Source organism: Perca flavescens, chromosome 1, assembly GCF_004354835.1.
Source record: "Perca flavescens isolate YP-PL-M2 chromosome 1, PFLA_1.0, whole genome shotgun sequence".
In the NCBI taxonomy this organism is placed as follows: domain Eukaryota; kingdom Metazoa; phylum Chordata; class Actinopteri; order Perciformes; family Percidae; genus Perca; species Perca flavescens.
Window position 1 is genome coordinate 44,104,251 of NC_041331.1, and position 18,374 is coordinate 44,122,624.

Below are 18,374 nucleotides of genomic sequence, written 5' to 3' on the forward strand. Positions count from 1 at the left end.
ATAGATAGATAGATAGATAGATAGATAGATAGATAGAGCAGGTGAGTACAGAAGAACGTGTCAAAGAAAGCCTCCATACATCCCATAATGTCCCATATATCCATACATCCCATAATGTTGTCTCATATACCCATAATTTCAATTCAATTCAATTTTATTTATAGTATCAAATCATAACAAGAGTTATCTCGAGACACTTTACAGATAGAGTAGGTCTAGACCACACTCTATAATTTACAAAGACCCAACAATTCTAATAATTCCCCCAAGAGCAAGCAATGCCACAGTGGCAAGGAAAAACTCCCTATTAGGAAGAAACCTGGGACAGACCCAGGCTCTTGGTAGGTGGTGTCTGACGGGACAGACCCAGGTTCTTGGTAGGAGGTGTCTGATGGGACAGACCCAATCTCTTGGTAGGAGGTGTCTGACGGGACAGACCCAATCTCTTGGTAGGAGGTGTCTGACGGGACAGACCCAGGCTCTTGGTAGGAGGTGTCTGATGGGACAGATCCAGGCTCTTGGTAGGAAGTGTCTGATGGGACAGACCCAATCTCTTGGTAGGAGGTGTCTGATGGGACAGACTCAGGCTCTTGGTAGGGGGTGTCTGATGCGACAGACCCAATCTCTTGGTAGGAGGTGTCTGACGGGACAGACCCAGGCTCTTGGTAGGAGGTGTCTGACGGGACAGACCCAGGCTATTGGTAGGAGGTGTCTGACGGGACAGACCCAGGCGCTTGGTAGGAGGTGTCTGACGGGACAGACCCAGGCTCTTGGTAGGAGGTGTCTGACGGGACAGACCCAGGCTATTGGTAGGAGGTGTCTGACTGGACAGACCCAGTCGCTTGGTAGGAGGTGTCTGACGGGACAGACCCAGGCTCTTGGTAGGAGGTGTCTGACGGGACAGACCCAGGCTCTTGGTAGGAGGTGTCTGACGGGACAGACCCAGGCTCTTGGTAGATGGTGTCTGACGGGACAGACCCAGGCTCTTGGTAGGAGGTGTCTGACGGGACAGACCCAGGCTCTTGGTAGGGGGTGTCTGATGGGACAGACCCAGGCTCTTGGTAGGAGGTGTCTGACGGGACAGACCCAGGCTCTTGGTAGGTGGTTTCTGACGGGACAGACCCAGGCTCTTGGTAGGAGGTGTCTGACGGGACAGACCCAGGCTCTTGGTAGGTGGTGTCTGACGGGACAGACCCAGGCTCTTGGTAGGGGGTGTCTGACGGGACAGACCCAGGCTCTTGGTAGGTAGTGTCTGACGGGACAGACCCAGGCTCTTGGTAGGAGGTGTCTGACGGGACAGACCCAGGCTCTTGGTAGGGGGTGTCTGACGGGACAGACCCAGGCTCTTGGTAGGTGGTGTCTGACGGGACAGACCCAGGCTCTTGGTAGGAGGTGTCTGACGGGACAGACCCAGGCTCTTGGTAGGAGGTGTCTGACGGGACAGACCCAGGCTCATGGTAGGGGGTGTCTGATGGGACAGACCCAGGCTCTTGGTAGGTGGTGTCTGACGGGACAGACCCAGGCTCTTGGTAGGGGGTGTCTGACGGGACAGACCCAGGCTCTTGGTAGGTGGTGTCTGACGGGACAGACCCAGGCTCTTGGTAGGAGGTGTCTGACGGGACACACCGAGGCTCTTGGTAGGAGGTGTCTGACGGGACAGACCCAGGCTCTTGGTAGGGGGTGTCTGACGGGACAGACCCAGGCTCTTGGTAGGGGGTGTCTGATGGAACAGACCCAGGTTCTTGGTAGGTGGTCTCTGACAGTGCCAGTTGGGGATGTGATGAACAGTGGCAGTAATAGTCACACACACATAATGGAACAGTGACTTCAAATGGTAGTCGTAGTAGTTCATGTCATATCAGGGCGCTGCAGGGCGTTACAGGATGTAGCGTGGCCCAGCAGAGCATGGATGGACGTAGCAGGAAGCAGCAGGGTTCAGCAGGAAGCAGCATGACACTGCAGGGCACCGCAGAGCTCAGCAGGGAATGCAGCAGGACCACGGCGACAGCTGGAACCAGGATCTTGGTGCCAATGTACTCCAAGGTAATATGCTGGGTGAGAAAAAAATCAAAACCCAAGGACTCCGGACTCCGGGGAGTAAACTCCTCAGAGCCAGGTTAGTAACAAGCATCCCGTGGGATGGGATGCACACAAATGGAAAGTGAGATAGAGAGAGCAGTCAAAGGAAAGAGAGGAGAAGAGAGCAGTCAAAGGAAGGAAGGAAGGACGGAAGTTCCCCGGCAGTCAAAAACTATAACAGCATAACTAAGAGCATAACTAAGAGAGACAGGCAGGTTAAGGAGAGGAGCCTGGTCGGGCTTGGAACTCTCCCCTGCCACATCGGGCTGTGCTGGCCTGCCTCCCTCTACTTTTGTTATTTTATTCTACTTTTAGAGACTCTAGGTACCACAAGTAACTCTGCTTTCTGGGAGCACAGAGCTCTAGTGGGACAATACGGTACTAGGAGCTCTTCTAGATATAATGGTGCTTGACCATTTAGAGCTTGGTAGGTCAGGAGGAGGATTTTAAATCCTTAATTTTACAGGAAGCCAATGCAGAGAAGCTAATACAGGAGAAATATGATATCTTTTCTTAGTTCTTGTCAGAACACGCGCTGCAGCATTCTGGATCAGCTGGTTGTAGGGAATTACAATAGTCCAGCCTGGAAGTAACGTATGCATGGACTAGTTTTTCAGCATCATTTTGAGAGAGGATATTCCTAATTTTGGCGAAGATGAAAAAAGGCTGTTCTTGAGGTTTGTTTTAGATTGGCATTAAAGGATATATCCTGATCAAAAATAACTCCTACATTTTTAACAGTAGTGCTGGAGGCCAGGACAACACCATCCAGAGTAGCTATGTCTTTAGATAATAAGGTTCAGAGGTCTTTAGGGCCCAGCACAATAACTTCAGTTTTGTTGTTGAGTTTAACATCAGAAAATTATAGGTCATCCAGGATTTTATATCTTGAATGCACGCTTGAAGTTTAGCTAACTGACTGGTTTTGTCTGGTTTGATTGACAAGTATAATTGGTTGTCATCCGCATAACAGTGAAAGTTAAGAGTGTTTCCTAATAATATTGCCAAGAGGAAGCATATATAAGGAGAATAAAATTGGTCCAAGCACTGAGCCTTGTGGAACGCCATGGCTAACTTTAGCGTACTTGGAGGGTTTTTTCATTAACATTAACAAATTGAGAGCGATCAGAGAAATAGGACTTAGTGTGATTCCTTTAATGCCAACTAAGTGTTCCAATCTCTGTAACAGGATGGTATGGTCAATAGTGTCAAATGCAGCACTAAGATCTAGTAAAACAAGAATGGAGACAAGTCCTTTGTCTGCAGCAGTTAAAAGGTTGTTAGTAATTTTCACCAGTGCCGTCTCTGTGCTATGATGCTTTCTAAATCCTGATTGAAAGTCATCAAATAAACTATTGCTATGGAGAAAATCACATAACTGATTAGCAACCACCTTCTCAAGGATCTTGGAGAGAAAGGGAAGGTTAGATATAGGTCTATAGTTGGCTAAGACCTCAGGATCCAGGGTGGTTTTTTTCAGAAGAAGTTTTATCACAGCTACTTTAAATGACTGCGGGGCATATATCTCATAATGTTGGCCCATATATCCATACATCCCAAAATGTTGTCTCAAATATCCATACATCCCATAATGTTGTCCCATATATCCATACATCCCAAAATGTTGTCTCATATATCCATACATCCCAAAATGTCTCATATATCCATACATCCCATAATGTTGTCCCATATATCCATACATCCCATAATGTTGTCTCATATATCCATACATCCCATAATGTTGTCCCATATATCCATACATCCCATAATGTTGTCCCATGTATCCATACATCCCATAATGTTGTCCCTTATATCCATACATCCCATAATGTAGTCTCATATATACATACATCCCATAATGTAGTCTCTAACTCTTCTTCTGCTGCAGGATGTTTGTGTCGGCGCTGCTCTGCTGTTTCTCCTTCAGTCTGCTGCATCTCTCTTCTTCGTTGGTTCATGGAAACCTCCAGCTGGACGACGGTGCGCCTGCCGGTCGCCGCGGCGACGCTGCGTACCTGTCAGACCTGGGTGAGTGACAGCCAGCCAATCACAGAGCTCTGATCAAACCTTGATCCATTGCTGCTTAACTTTGATCCTTTCACATGGAAGCGTTGACATAATATTGGCCATACCAAAGCATCCTCTCAAACAAAAGTTTGGCAATCTGAACTAAACTAACAAAACTACTAACCCAAATTAACTACAAAACAATGGTCAAATAAGCCAAACTACAAGTAAACAAACGAATCAATGATAAGGCAAAGACAGTCTAGACAAAACTTTAACCAACTATGGGAAATTGTCAAAGTAAATTAAAATAGTAAAGCAAGACTAAAGTATAATTAACTTTAACTTAAAGACGAGCCCCCACTTGTCACAAGCCGGCTCACAGCCTGTGGCAAAAATGAGGGGACACCAAAAACAAGTATAGGCCAATCAAAAAGATACTTTATTGTAAATCAAAACTATTAACTTTAAACAAAGAAAAAGGAAGGAGGTGTGAGAATGTCATAATGTAAGGTGTAAGTAAAGTGAATCTGTGTGTGTGAGTGTAAACTAAGTAAAACTATAAAGCAGGGGTCATCAACTACATTTTTTCAACGGCCAGAATTTTTCTAAGCAGACACACTGGGGGCCGGACTTTCAAATAAAATTAATTTATACCTAATACGCCTATTCTTGTTCGAAATTTTCACTTTCTTACTGAATTAATTATATTGTTTTCATGTATTAGTGTGAGCAAACTCCTAATAGACATGGAAACTCCATAATGATAATGGGCTCTAACTAGAAAAAGATCTGAGATTAGGAGGCAGTTCACTGAGGAGTGATGGTTAAAGTCTGTGATTATGGAAACATTATTGTAGTATGCAGCATCCTGATTGGTGGAAAATGCTTGCAGAAAGAAACGGCTGTTGTCAGGTAAACATGTCACTGTCAAAGAGGCTGAAGGGAAAAGTTGAAGTGGAAAAGCCCAGCTGAATGACTGATAAGCAGGCTATGCACTCATCATGTATGCCTCATTTGCAATGAAAGATGCTGTTGCAAAATAATACAACCATCATCATCAAGGATGAAGAACTTGAACATAACGATCGCGTCATTCACGTGCATATCTGTTTTTGTCTTATAATACCTCCATAGATTTACCGCTGCAGCGGAGTTTGGTTTGTTCAGCCAGCAGTGAGGTTTACAAGAATTTGTCCAAATTTCCAGATTCCCGGCAAACTAAGATTAACAGTTAGACTACAAACCGACAGCTTTTGTTTCAGCTTGTTTGTAAAAATTTGCTATTTGCAGAGTAGAGCTGTGTTAGGGTAAAACAGCGCGGTGGACAAGAGTGGACTGAGCAGACAGAGCAGATTGATATGTCCCTTTCTACATGTTTATGCCGGTCTACACAGGTGAGTGCATTGATAAGTTTTGACTTTTTACTCACGAAGGTTTTATTGTAGCCTACTTACAGAAAATAGACTAGCCTGAGTTCATCTGCCCCAGCTGCCGTATCGTTCCCAGTCAAGTGCTGCGTGTTTTAACGCACACACATCTCGGCTCAGCCGTGTGTGTGTTTTAACGCACACACATCTCGGCTCAGCTGTGTGTGTGGAGCTCGGGCATCGCTGTACAGAATCCCGGCATGTGAATAGAGATGTAAATACACGGGGCTGGGTTTTTGCTCTAAATGCTTTAAATGATAAATAACAGAACACATTTTTTCCTTTTTACATTTTGTGAATTCATGATTATTCTGGGGGCCAGACTAAAAGCTTTGGCGGGCCGGATGTGGCCCGCGGGCCGCCAGTTGACGTTCACTGCTATAAAGGAACAAAGGAAACAGGATCATACGTGGAGGAGCAGTGAGAAAGAAGAGTGGTTAGAAGCAGTTTAAATACCCTGAGCCCAGGTGGCTCCAATAACTAAAGACCCCCCTCTGCCTGCAGGAGGAACCAACCCTGCAATAGAGAGGAGGGGCCGTGACACTTTTTTAAATTTATTTTAAATTTTTTTGTCTCTTTTCTTCGATTTCTTTTTTGGACAATTTGTTCGCCGTTTTTGACGTCTTTCTGCAGGTTTGTTCCAACATTTTGTCTCTTTTTTGTGGCTTTTCTCGATACCTGCAGACGTGTCCCGGCACCAGGTTTCTGTTTCCTAGTTTCGATCCCAAATATAGGGTTAGGGTTAGTATAGGGATATATATATATATATATATATATAGGGCTGTCAAAATTAACGCGTTAATTTTTGCGTTAATTTTTTTATATTTAACTCGTTAAAAAAAATTAACGAAATTAACGCAGCTGTGTTTGTTTACTTCATGTGGCGGCTGAGAAACGTAATACGTCTCCATAACAGCAGGCGGCGCTACTCTGTATTGTTGCCCAAGTAATGAAAACCGGCAGCTGATTTTGTTCTGTTTGTTTTCTCCGGATGTTGAGAGCCAGACTGTCATGGCGGCCGTTCAGAATACGATCTCATATTGTACTAAAATAGTTCACTGAAACATGTTTCTGGAAACATTTTAAGCGAGAAATAGGCCGTGCAGTTGCTGAATCTGTCTTCATTTCAGATCAACAAAGGTCAGTTTAGAAGATTTTCGTCAGATTTTGAGAGACTAGTCACCTCACTCCGCTCGCCATTTCCGGGTGAGTCCCGACTGCCCTGCCGGCGACTGAACTCTCGGCTCGTTGGAGATGAACTGAACTCTTGGCTCGTTGGAGATGAACTGAACTCTCGGCTCGTTGGAGATGAACTGAACTCTCGACTCGTTGGAGATGAACTGAACTCACTGAACTCTCGGCTCGTTGGAGATGAACTGAACTCTCGGCTCGTTGGAGATGAACTGAACTCTCGGCTCGTTGGAGATGAACTGAACTCACTGAACTCTCGGCTCGTTGGAGATGAACTGAACTCTCGGCTCGTTGGAGATGAACTGCTCCTCGCCTGTAAAGTAGACGAGAGCAGGCGACAGCAGCCGGGGACGGTGACAACAATCTGCTCTCAAGTCAGACAGTTTCTAGCCGTTTCAGCAGCCTTCAGCAGGACTAAATAAGCCAAATTGTTGCTGCTGTTGTTCTGAAAGATATTAAACATTCTGAACTTAGCAGAACCTTTCCTTGTTTGTTTTTTTATATTTGCAAGTTGTACAAGTTGTTAAATGATTTAGCATTTAAATATCCATTATTACAAGCTTCAGTCTCAATTCAAAAAAGCGATTAATCGCGATTAATTACAGCAAATTGTGCAATTTATTAGTTAATTTTTTTTTATCGATTGACAGCCCTAATATATATATATATATATATATATATATATATATATATATATATATATATATATATTTATATCAGATAGCTTCATAGGTTCATACTGTGATTACATCACACTGACGGCGTTCCAGAGTCTCACATATGTATTATTAGGGCTCACCAACGGCGCCTAGCCTAGCCACAGCTAACAGCTAACAGCTAACAGCTGGCGTGTTTGATTTTGTTTCCTGCAGAGAGAAGCCACGCCCCCGACCAGCTGCGTGACTCTGCCCTCCTTCCTGTCGACTCGGTGGAGGATCGCTTCCTGATGGACGCGGCCTCCTACGACGAGGTGGGCGGGGCTTATTCTCTAAGTGTTAGCATATGTTAGCATGTGTTAGCAGATGTTAGCATGTTTAAGCATGTGTTATTCTCAGATACAGAGCGTTGGCGTAAGCATGTTAGCATGCTATCAGATGTTAGCATGCTAGCATATTTCAGTATCTTGCATACACTGTAAGCATGTTGCATATGTTAGCGTAAGTTAGCATGCTGCATATATTAGAATGTTAGCAGATGTGTATGTATATTAGCATTTTGGCATGCTAACATATGTTAGCATGGTGTTAGCATGGTGTTAGCAAGCGGGTAAAGGCTAGTAACTGCCTATTTTTAAAATCTACAGTTGATTTCTTGCCTAAAAACTTTTCAGAAGTGAATTTAGTGATGAGTTGTGAATGCTGGGACACGTTACCAAGTGATGCATCCTGGGTAAACTGTGAACTTGTGTATAGGGACAGTAGCCAGTTACCAGAGATCACATGATCACATGATCACACAATCACATGATCATACAGGAACTCAGACTGACTGTTAAGCCACCTACACGTGATCTGCCTTGCCGCCCAACTAGGCTATGCAGAACATGTAGCGTTACCACCATTAGCGTGTAGCTATCCCGTTAGCGTGTAGCTGTCCCGTTAGCGTGTGGCTGGCCCGTTAGCATGTGGTTGGCTCGTTAGCGTGTGGTCAGTGTTTGTTAACATGTCTCCTGTCCCGTGTCCCAGGACCTGTCTGCGGCGCTGCAGCTCCAGGGGCGAGCCTTGCGTTCCCCTCGGCGCTGCGTGCCCCACCAGCAGTCCTGTCTGGGCTTCCCGCTGCCCTGCTGCGACGCCTGTGACACCTGCTACTGCCGCTTCTTCAACGCCATCTGCTACTGCCGCCGCGTCGGCCACGCCTGCCCCCCCCGACGCACCTGACCCCACCCCCCTCCCGACACACCTGACCCCCCCAAAGCACCTGACCCAGAGACGCCGCTGTGATGCTCTGTCTGTTTCTCGGTGGATGAAATGTGCTGTTTGTGTAATAAACTGCTGAGATAAACACGTGTTGATCATTCATTAAGATCTTCAGAGTTCAGGGGAGACAATACACACACACACACGCATATATACACACACGCACACACACACATACACACACATATACACACACACACACATATACACACGCATATACACACAGACACACACACACATATACACAGATACACATACACACACACGCACACACACACACACACATGATGTGTTCTGACTCAGATTTAATACAGAAAGCCTGACAGACTTCCTGCCATACAGTATATTCCATTATGTGATTATATTTGGATTGTAATCTATGTTTCCCTTTCAAGAAGCCACTGAAGTGGTCACCAGTTATATCACCTTCTGTGAGAAGATGATTGTCCCGCAAAAAACTGTGAAGGTATTCTCCAACAATAAACCCTGGATTACAAAAGCACTAAAATCCACTATTAATGAAAAGAAAATAGCATTTAACTCAGGAAAAAGAATTGAGTCTAAACTCATTCAAAATAGACTGAACAAGGAAATAAAATTAGCAAAGAAAGGCTATAAGGAGAGAGTGGAGAAATTATTTCGGGAAGGCAAAGCTAGGGATGCCCGGCGAGGTGTTAAAACACTGGCTGGTCTCCCCATTAACAACTCAGCCTTATCTGGGACAAGGGACTGTCAATATGGCAGAGGACCTTAACCAATTTTACTCCAGGTTTGACCAGTTTGACTATTCTCAAGAGAGGAAGGAGTTAATAGCTGAGATCACTCCTATGATATGTGTCCAAGCAAACCTGGAGTTGCGGCAGGAGGAAGTGGAACTTATGCTGAAGAGGACGAAACCCAACAAGGCACCAGGACCTGATCAGATCTGTGGTCGGTTACCTGCTGCAGCCAGCTGGCAGGTGTTTTCTGTCATCTGTTCAACCGCTCTCTCTCAGAACATTTAATTCCAGCAACATGGAAATCCTCAGTCATCTGCCCAGTAGCTAAAAAGGGCAATCCCACCTGTAACAATGACTATCGGCCGGTGGCATTAACTTCTCTGGTGATGAAAGGTTTGAAAGGCTTGTTCTTTCCCAGTTACAGGAGGAGGTCAGCTTGCACGTTGACCCCCTTCAGTTTGCATACAGAGGTGTGGATGATGCTATATTAACGCTGCTACATGGCACTTATTCCCATCTTGAAAAGCCCAAATCCTTCATTAGATTGGTCTTTGTGGATTTCTCGAGTGCTTTTAATACAGTACAACCACACCTGATGGGAAAAAAATTGCTTCAAATGGATGTGAACCCGCACCTCATTCTATGGATCCTAACATTTGTGACAAATAGACATCACCGGTGCACCACAAGGCTCTGTAATCTCACCGGTTCTGTACACACTATACACTAATGACTGTAGGAGCAATAACCCAGGTATAATATATACTAAATATTCTGACGACACTGTGACCATGGACACCACTAATTCACTACGAGAGTTGCAGACTGAGATGGACATTTTTGCGGTGTGGTGTAAGCAGAACTGTCTTCACTTTAATGCTCCGAAAACAAAGGAACTGGTAGTTGACTTCCGTAAGGATGTTTCCATTATCCTCACTTTGTTAGTCAACAATCAGCCAATAGAAAGGGTAGAATCATATAGATACCTTGGGACAATAATTGATCATAAACTTACATTTCAACTAAATAGTGAGAATGTTTTCTCTAAGTGTCAGCAGCGACTCTTCTTCCTGAGGAAGCTACGTAAACTCCAGGTTCATCAGTCAGTGTTGATAGCTTTTTACAAATGTTTCATTGAGTCTGTGATAACTTTCAACATATCAGCTTGGTTTGGATCACTATCTAACATTCATCGTAACACACTAAACAAAGTTATAACAATAAGTAGTAAAATAATTGGACAGGTGCAGGAACCACTCATCAGTATTTATTACAGGAGGACAAAAACAAAAGGAACACAAATAGCCTTAGACGCTACTCATACACTGCACAGTCTATTGTCTTTTACCTTCAGGCCAGAGATACAGATCACTTATATTCAGGACCAAGAAAGCCATGACAAGTTTGGTGCCTACATCTATCAGAAATATGAATGATTGACACATTTACTATTTTAATTATTTTAACTTTTCTTTTTTTTTTTTTTTTCATGTAACTGTTTCTTAATGCTTATCATGTATTTATCTATTGTACTTTGCAAGTTTTGGTTACTATTTATGTTACTATTTATTGGTAATTATTTACTATTTGTCTATATGGAACCATGTGTGTGTGTGTGTGTGTGTGTGTTTCGTGGTACTGTACATGCACTGATGCTCAACACAAATGAAGTTCCTAACGGATAAATAAAGTTCTTTGAATTTGAATTGAATTGAATTGATAAAAACATTTCCACCATACATTGATGATGAAAAAGGTAGAAATAATTTCATACAAATTCACCAGAATGCAGGAAATGAAGGGTTTAATGCTCTAATGTTCTGCGGGAGGACCCCCAGACCCCCAACATCATAAGTCGCCAAACCAATCTGGCAACAAAACCAGTTATGATTAGGCCAAATGTTGGTGCCATCTAACTAACATCTAGAAACTGGGCAGCTGAAATGAGCATACACTGGCTGTTAACAAGCTAGGCATTCAGTTCATTTAAATGGGTCCGGGCAAAGCCCCCAACCTCCTGAAGTCCTAGAAACGCCCCTGGGCAGGACTCCAACATGGGACAGAGATCAGTGTGCACGGTGTAGATTCAGAGATCAGTGTGCAGGGTGTAGATTCAGAGATCACTGTGCAGGGTGTAGATTCAGAGATCAGTGTGCAGGGTGTAGATTCAGAGATCACTGTGCAGGGTGTAGATTCAGAGATCAGTGTGCAGGGTGTAGATTCAGAGATCACTGTGCAGGGTGTAGATTCAGAGATCAGTGTGCAGGGTGTAGATTCAGAGATCAGTGTGCACGGTGTAGATTCAGAGATCAGTGTGCAGGGTGTAGATTCAGAGATCAGTGTGCAGGGTGTAGATTCAGAGATCACTGTGCAGGGTGTAGATTCAGAGATCAGTGTGCAGGGTGTAGATTCAGAGATCAGTGTGCAGGGTGTAGATTCAGAGATCAGTGTGCAGGGTTTAGATTCAGCGATCAGTGTGCACGGTGTAGATTCAGCGATCAGTGTGCACGGTGTAGATTCAGAGATCAGTGTGCAGGGTGTAGATTCAGCGATCAGTGTGCACGGTGTAGATTCAGAGATCAGTGTGCAGGGTGTAGATTCAGAGATCAGTGTGCAGGGTTTAGATTCAGCGATCAGTGTGCACGGTGTAGATTCAGCGATCAGTGTGCACGGTGTAGATTAAGAGATCAGTGTGCACGGTGTAGATTCAGCGATCAGTGTGCACGGTGTAGATTCAGCGATCAGTGTGCACGGTGTAGATTAAGAGATCAGTGTGCACGGTGTAGATTAAGAGATCAGTGTGCACGGTGTAGATTAAGAGATCAGTGTGCACGGTGTAGATTAAGAGATCAGTGTGCACGGTGTAGATTCAGCGATCAGTGTGCAGGGTTTAGATTCAGAGTTTGTCTGTGCTGAGTGAGCTCTGGGAACCAAACTGAGAGAAATGTTAACTTTATTTAGATCTTTTCCTCAAGTCACACTTTGACTGTTTGTGCTGGAGGGGCAATGAGATAACTGGCCCTGAAACACACACACACACACACACACACACACACACACACACACACACACACACACACACTCACTCACTCACTCACTCACTCACTCACTCACACATATACATACATATATACATTAATGTTTACATTCAGCCTCTTTTGCGCATGGCACTTTCGTTCCTTCAGAAATTAGATTCTCCTTTTCTAAACTAAGACACACCCTCCGTCACCTGACTGATCGATACTCTCTCTCTCACACGTTACAGTCAACGCGCAGACAGAACTAATCGATCGAACGCAGCAGTCGATCCCCGAGCAGAGAGCCTAGCTGACGGTAAACCCTACAGCAGGGTCCCACACGGAGCTTTCAGCCATGGTCTTCGAGTCTCTGGTCAGCGACCTGCTCAACAAGTTCATCGGAGACTACGTGGAGAACCTGGACAAGTCCCAGCTCAAGATCGGGATCTGGGGGGGTGAGCTAAGCTAGCTAGCTAGCAGCTACTGCGATGACATACGCACAAGGCCAGACTCAGTTCAGAAATATCACTGCTTTAAAGTCTCTCCTTTCTAAAAGAAATACAGACACATCGTATAACATGTCTGATTACATTATCTTAAACAACAGGGTCTGCTTTTATATTCGGCGTTACTTAAACACACCAGTCAGCTTTTGTTCGGATTGCATTTTAACTAAGTAGAAGCTTCCCCTGTCTGCGCCTTATCTCCACCACAATACAGTGAGACGTCAGCGGAAGCACGCGCCTTTTTGTGGTCATATAAATAGGAGATATTTGTTAATTAAAGCGAATGTCGCTTTACGTTCATGTCGAATTTGAGAGAGACTAACAGCAATTAGTAACGTATTTACATCCATTCGCGTTAAATCGCCAGGTTTTTGAACGAGGTTTGGTGGCGTAATGAGCGTGACAGAACGTCAGTAATAGTAAACAGTAAATATCCTGTAGGGGCGTCTCTCAGCTATTAAGTTCATGTGACACACACACACACACACACACACACACACACACACACACACACACACACACACAGAAAAACAACGTGCAACATTTACAGTAGCTGCACTCTGACTGTAGAAGAACATTATCTGGCTGTTTTATTGTAAATATTCTGCTAAGATCTTCTGCACATACATCATATAATATGGTTACTGCAGAAACTCATTGTGTTTTAGAACCAGTGTTTAAATATGATCCTGTAAAATATGAACACAGATGAACTGGGTTTGTGTTTCTGCAGGAAATGTAGTTCTGGAGAACCTGAAGGTGAAGGAGAACGCGCTGGTGAGTCTAAGCCCCGCCCCCCTCTCTGGTTTAGGGTTATGCTCTGGTGAGTCTAAGCCCCGCCCCCTCTGGTTTAGGGTTATGCTCTGGTGAGTCTAAGCCCCTCCCCCTTCATGTAGGCGACCGCAGAGATCCTCAACAGTCACTGCGGGAGGGGGGGGATGGATGTCTACGTTCTAAACATCAGAGGGCTTCATGTCCACAGCTGCAGCTCACCAGGCTGCTTCTTTCTGACATTAAAGGGATACGCCACCGTTTGTTGAAATAGGGCTCATCATGGTCTCCCCTAGCTGTAGATAGGTGGGCCAACACATTTTTGTGCATGCATTGTTTGTCTGGTGCAACACCAGTAGCGCCGCCGCTAGTTAGCTTAGCGTAGTGAATGGAATTCTATGTTGCCAGTTAGCATGTTGGGAGTACAAGTGAGCCAACAAAAGACAAAAAAACAACCTAATTACTTGCACTGAGACAAAAAATGCATTGGCCCACCTATCTACAGCCAGGGGAGACCGTGATAAGACCTATTTCAACAAACGGTGGCGTATCCCTTTAAATCAAGTCAACTTTAGGCCGGGTACATGCTGGCTGCGTGGCGTGTCCGTGTTTATTTGAGCTCCCATGGTAACAGGTCAGAGCGAGCACACTGCCTGCGTAACACGCATGTCTCAGAAAACGCCTGCATGCTAGAAATAGGACCGACGCCTACTCTTCACTCCACACGCCAGCGTGTTGGAAGTGTTTCCAGACAACATAGAATAGGAAAAGATGTTTATATGTCATTTAGACACAAGTACATTTAATAAATGACATGTTGATGTTTGAAAGTCTCGAAGTTTTGATATAAATGTAATTTAAAAAAAAAAATGTCTAACATTGCACCTGTCAATCCAGAAGGAAATATTCTGGAGCTTATTTAGCCGTCAATACTGCCGACGTTGTCTTTGCTGTAATCAGATCAGAATATATTTATGTTTATGGGAAACATCCACGTGTCCAGACAAGGCTAGCAGCTGCAGCAGCGCCGCGTCGGACACCTTTCTGGTGGGGAAAGACGTAGAAAACACCACGCAGCTGACACGCCACGCAGCCGACACGCCACGCAGCCGACACGCCACGCAGCCGACACGCCACGCAGCCGACACGCCACGCAGCTGACACGCCACGCAGCTGACACGGCACGCAGCTGACACGCCACGCAGCTGACACGCCACGCAGCTGACACGCCACGCAGCCGACACGCCACGCAACAGACACGCCACGCAGCTGACACGCCACGCAACAGACACGCCACGCAGCTGACACGCCACGCAGCTGACACGCCACGCAGCTGACACGCCACGCAGCTGACACGCCACGCAGCCGACACGCCACGCAGCCGACACGCCACGCAGCCGACACGCCACGCAGCCGACACGCCACGCAGCCGACACGCCACGCAGCCGACACGCCACGCAGCCGACACGCCACGCAGCTGACACGCCACGCAGCTGACACGCCACGCAGCTGACACGCCACGCAGCTGACACGCCACGCAGCCGACACGCCACGCAACAGACATGCCACGCAGCGACACGCCACGCAGCTGACACGCCACGCAACAGACATGCCACGCAGCTGACACGCCACGCAGCCGACACGCCACGCAGCCGACACGCCACGCAGCTGACACGCCACGCAGCCGACACGCCACGCAACAGACACGCCACGCAGCTGACACGCCACGCAGCTGACACGCCACGCAGCTGACACGCCACGCAGCTGACACGCCACGCAGCTGACACGCCACGTAGCCGACACGCCACGCAACAGACATGCCACGCAGCTGACACGCCACGCAGCTGACACGCCACGCAGCTGACACGCCACGCAGCTGACACGCCACGCAGCTGACACGCCACAGACACGCCAAGCAGCTGACACGCCACGCAGCTGACACGCCACGCAGCTGACACGCCACAGACACGCCAAGCAGCTGACACGCCACGCAGCTGACACGCCACGCAGCTGACACGCCACGCAGCTGACACGCCACGCTCACGCCACGCTCACGCCACGCTCATGCCACGCAGCCAGTGTGTAACCGGTCTTATTGTTAATTTCTTCACATATACTAGACATGCAGAGGAATCTAAAGTTTGTTTCTCACCATCCCACGGTGAAGAAGACATTCCCACCACAAGAGGAAATAAAGTGCTCAACAGATAGACAGACATTTATTATAACACTTCAACATTAAACGGCAACAAGATCACAAGAATGTCACAAGCAGCAACATCTTTAAATATGATGTGCTGTGGTGGAGCAGAAAGATGTAAAAATGATGCAAGAAATGCAACAGCAGCCACTTCAGAGTCCAGAGGTTTTTTTTGGGGGGGGGGGGGGGGGAGAGAGGGGGGGAGTTCAATTTCCTGACAGCCTGGTGGATTCAGCTGTTTGCTAGTCTGGTAGTTTTAACAGATCCATCGTATGAAGCCAGTCCTCCCTGCAGGAAGTCTCTGAACGTTGCTGTCTGTGTTTCAGAGCGAGTTGGATGTTCCGTTTAAAGTGAAGGCGGGACAGATCGGTGAGTTCTGATGACCTAACATACCGAACGTATTCATGTGTGTGTGTGCAGCGCTGCAGATGAAGGGGAATGCGTGAGTGTGTCTCTGTGTTTTCAGGGTGAAGGTGAATGTGTGAGTGTGTCTCTGTGTTTTCAGGGTGAGGGTGAATGTGTGAGTGTGTCTCTGTGTTTTCAGGGTGAGGGTGAATGTGTGAGTGTGTCTCTGTGTTTTCAGGGTGAAGGTGAGGGTGTGTCTCTGTGTTTTCAAGGGTGAATGTGAGTGTGTCTCTGTGTTTTCAGGGTGAGGGTGAATGTGTGAGTGTGTCTCTGTGTTTTCAGGGTGAGGGTGAATGTGTGAGTGTGTCTCTGTGTTTTCAGGGTGAAGGTGAATGTGTGAGTGTGTCTCTGTGTTTTCAGGGAAGCTGACGTTGAAGATTCCCTGGAAGAATCTGTATAACGACGCCGTGGTTGCTACGCTGGACGGCCTGTACCTGCTGGTCGTCCCCGGCGCCAGTGAGTCACGCCTCTGGTTTCTAATGTGATGGCTGTAGTTTATTTGTCTCATTGGAGGTTAAGTAATTGAGGCTTTAAGGCCCAGATGTACTAGCTTTGTAACAATGTATATATGTGTATACAAGCAGCGGCGCGAGATGGAGATGAGCTGCTCCTCACCTGTAAAGTAGACGAGAGCAGGCGGCAGCAGCGGGGGGGCGGTGACAAAAGTCCGCTCTCAAGTCGGACAGTTTTCCAGCTGATTCCAGCAGCATTCAGGCTGAACAGGAAGTGACACAAACACTGTGGTCCGATTCCGATTTAATAAAATGTTATCAGCTCCTACACAGTCTCCAGTTGATTTTATTATGACAGAGTAGCTGTCAAAAGTCTCTACATGCGATCTGTTGCTGATTTTAATCACCAACAGACTGGAGATGATCTGTAATCTGATCAGATTTAGTCTCTCTGACTTCTAAACGTAACTATCAGCCTCACAACAGGTGTTCTGTACAGAATCAGCCTTTAAATCAGACAAATAGCAGTTAAAATCCCTCCGGTTCAAAATCAATAAAAAGTTTATATAAAACGTCATCATGTTGAGTCGATTCTGAACCAATCAGCTGTTCGATCAGCTGAGAGGCCGGCGTTTCCCAGCATGCACTGGATCCGCCTGCGTCCGCCTGGCTCTTGCAGTTGGTGAAAAGCAACTGCGCTGCCTGCGTCTCAGAACTGCGGCCGCCGTGGTCTCGTGAGATTATCGTTGACCACGTGGTCATGACGTCAGAGCAAGTCGGGATCAAGTCGGACAAGAATCTACCCAGCATGCATTGGGCGGCGATCGCCGGTGATCGATTCTGCGCTGATTTGGCTCATCTCGAACGAGCCTATTGTTTCGATCCCTGCCTGCGTCCTGTGCGTGTACCTGAGGGATTGAACATGTGGCCACTAGGGGGCAGATCAGGGGCAGATATTACTGGGCGCAATATTACGAATCCCACTATGGCCACGCCAAGACCCACCCTTCAATAGGATTTATTGGCCAGGCGTCCATGAGAACGCAAGGTAACGTAACCCCATGTGTACAGGTCCTATCCCCTGACCAATCAGCTATCCTAACCTTAACCACTCGAGGTGAAATGCCTAACCCCAACCAATCAGGCTGCTTTGTAGGGCGGGTCTTGGCGTGGCCCTAGTGGGATTCCTAATTTTGCTTCCTGGGCAGCAGTGTGGAACAGCTGACCTGCCTGTCAGGTGATCACCTGCCCCCACGGTCATGGGCTGAGTTGCATCTTGCAGACTGCGGAGCTGTTCCTCTGCTTCCTAATGTGATCATTGAACATGTAATAACTGTAGTTAATAACTGTAGTAAATATCTGTAGGTAATAACTGTAGTTAATAACTAGTTAATAAGTGTAGGTAATAACAGTAGTAAATAACTAGTTAATAACTCTAGGACAACAACTGTATTGTAATAACAGTAATAATAGAGTGAGAGCCTCTCTGTGCCTGGAAGCAGCAGCTTGGAGGAATATCAAATGTTTGGTGTTTGTAATAATAGAGTGAAAGCCTGTGATGTTAATACCTCAGAATAAGTATTCACTATGACAGTATAATAACAGTAATAATGAATTAATATACATGTATTCACTATGACATATAATAACAGTTATAATAGAGTAATATACATGTATTCAC

At 46.2% G+C, this 18,374-nt stretch overlaps 2 protein-coding genes across 5 annotated transcripts in view; both read left to right on the forward strand.

Annotated features, from left to right (window-relative positions):
* Window positions 1-3,968: 3,968 nt before the first annotated feature.
* agrp (agouti related neuropeptide) lies at window positions 3,969-8,584 on the forward strand. Its single transcript, XM_028586422.1, has 3 exons — window positions 3,969-4,107; window positions 7,580-7,677; window positions 8,393-8,584. The coding sequence occupies exons 1-3, from the start codon at window positions 3,969-3,971 to the stop codon at window positions 8,582-8,584; spliced, it is 429 nt and encodes a 142-aa protein (XP_028442223.1).
* A 3,993-nt stretch (window positions 8,585-12,577) lies between these two features.
* The window catches only part of vps13c (vacuolar protein sorting 13 homolog C), a 134,789-nt gene continuing 128,992 nt past the window's right edge, over window positions 12,578-18,374 (forward strand). For 3 of the 4 annotated variants that reach the window (XM_028585658.1, XM_028585684.1, XM_028585674.1), the window contains exons 1-4: window positions 12,578-12,814; window positions 13,599-13,642; window positions 16,163-16,205; window positions 16,602-16,697. In XM_028585658.1, coding sequence (XP_028441459.1) covers window positions 12,715-12,814; window positions 13,599-13,642; window positions 16,163-16,205; window positions 16,602-16,697 — 283 coding nt within the window. In that variant the 5' untranslated portion in view covers window positions 12,578-12,714. Of the gene's footprint in view, window positions 12,815-13,598; window positions 13,643-16,162; window positions 16,206-16,601; window positions 16,698-18,374 lie in introns of those variants that run through there. The other variant, XM_028585666.1, reaches the window with a different exon arrangement.

Coding starts and splice junctions, on each gene's coding strand:
- agrp (XM_028586422.1), top strand. CDS start 3,969: ATGTTTGTGTCGGCGCTGCTCTGCTGTTTCTCCTTCAGTCTGCTGCAT. Junction 4,108..7,579: donor TGCGTACCTGTCAGACCTGG/GTGAGTGACAGC, acceptor TGTTTCCTGCAG/AGAGAAGCCACGCCCCCGAC. Junction 7,678..8,392: donor ACGCGGCCTCCTACGACGAG/GTGGGCGGGGCT, acceptor CCCGTGTCCCAG/GACCTGTCTGCGGCGCTGCA.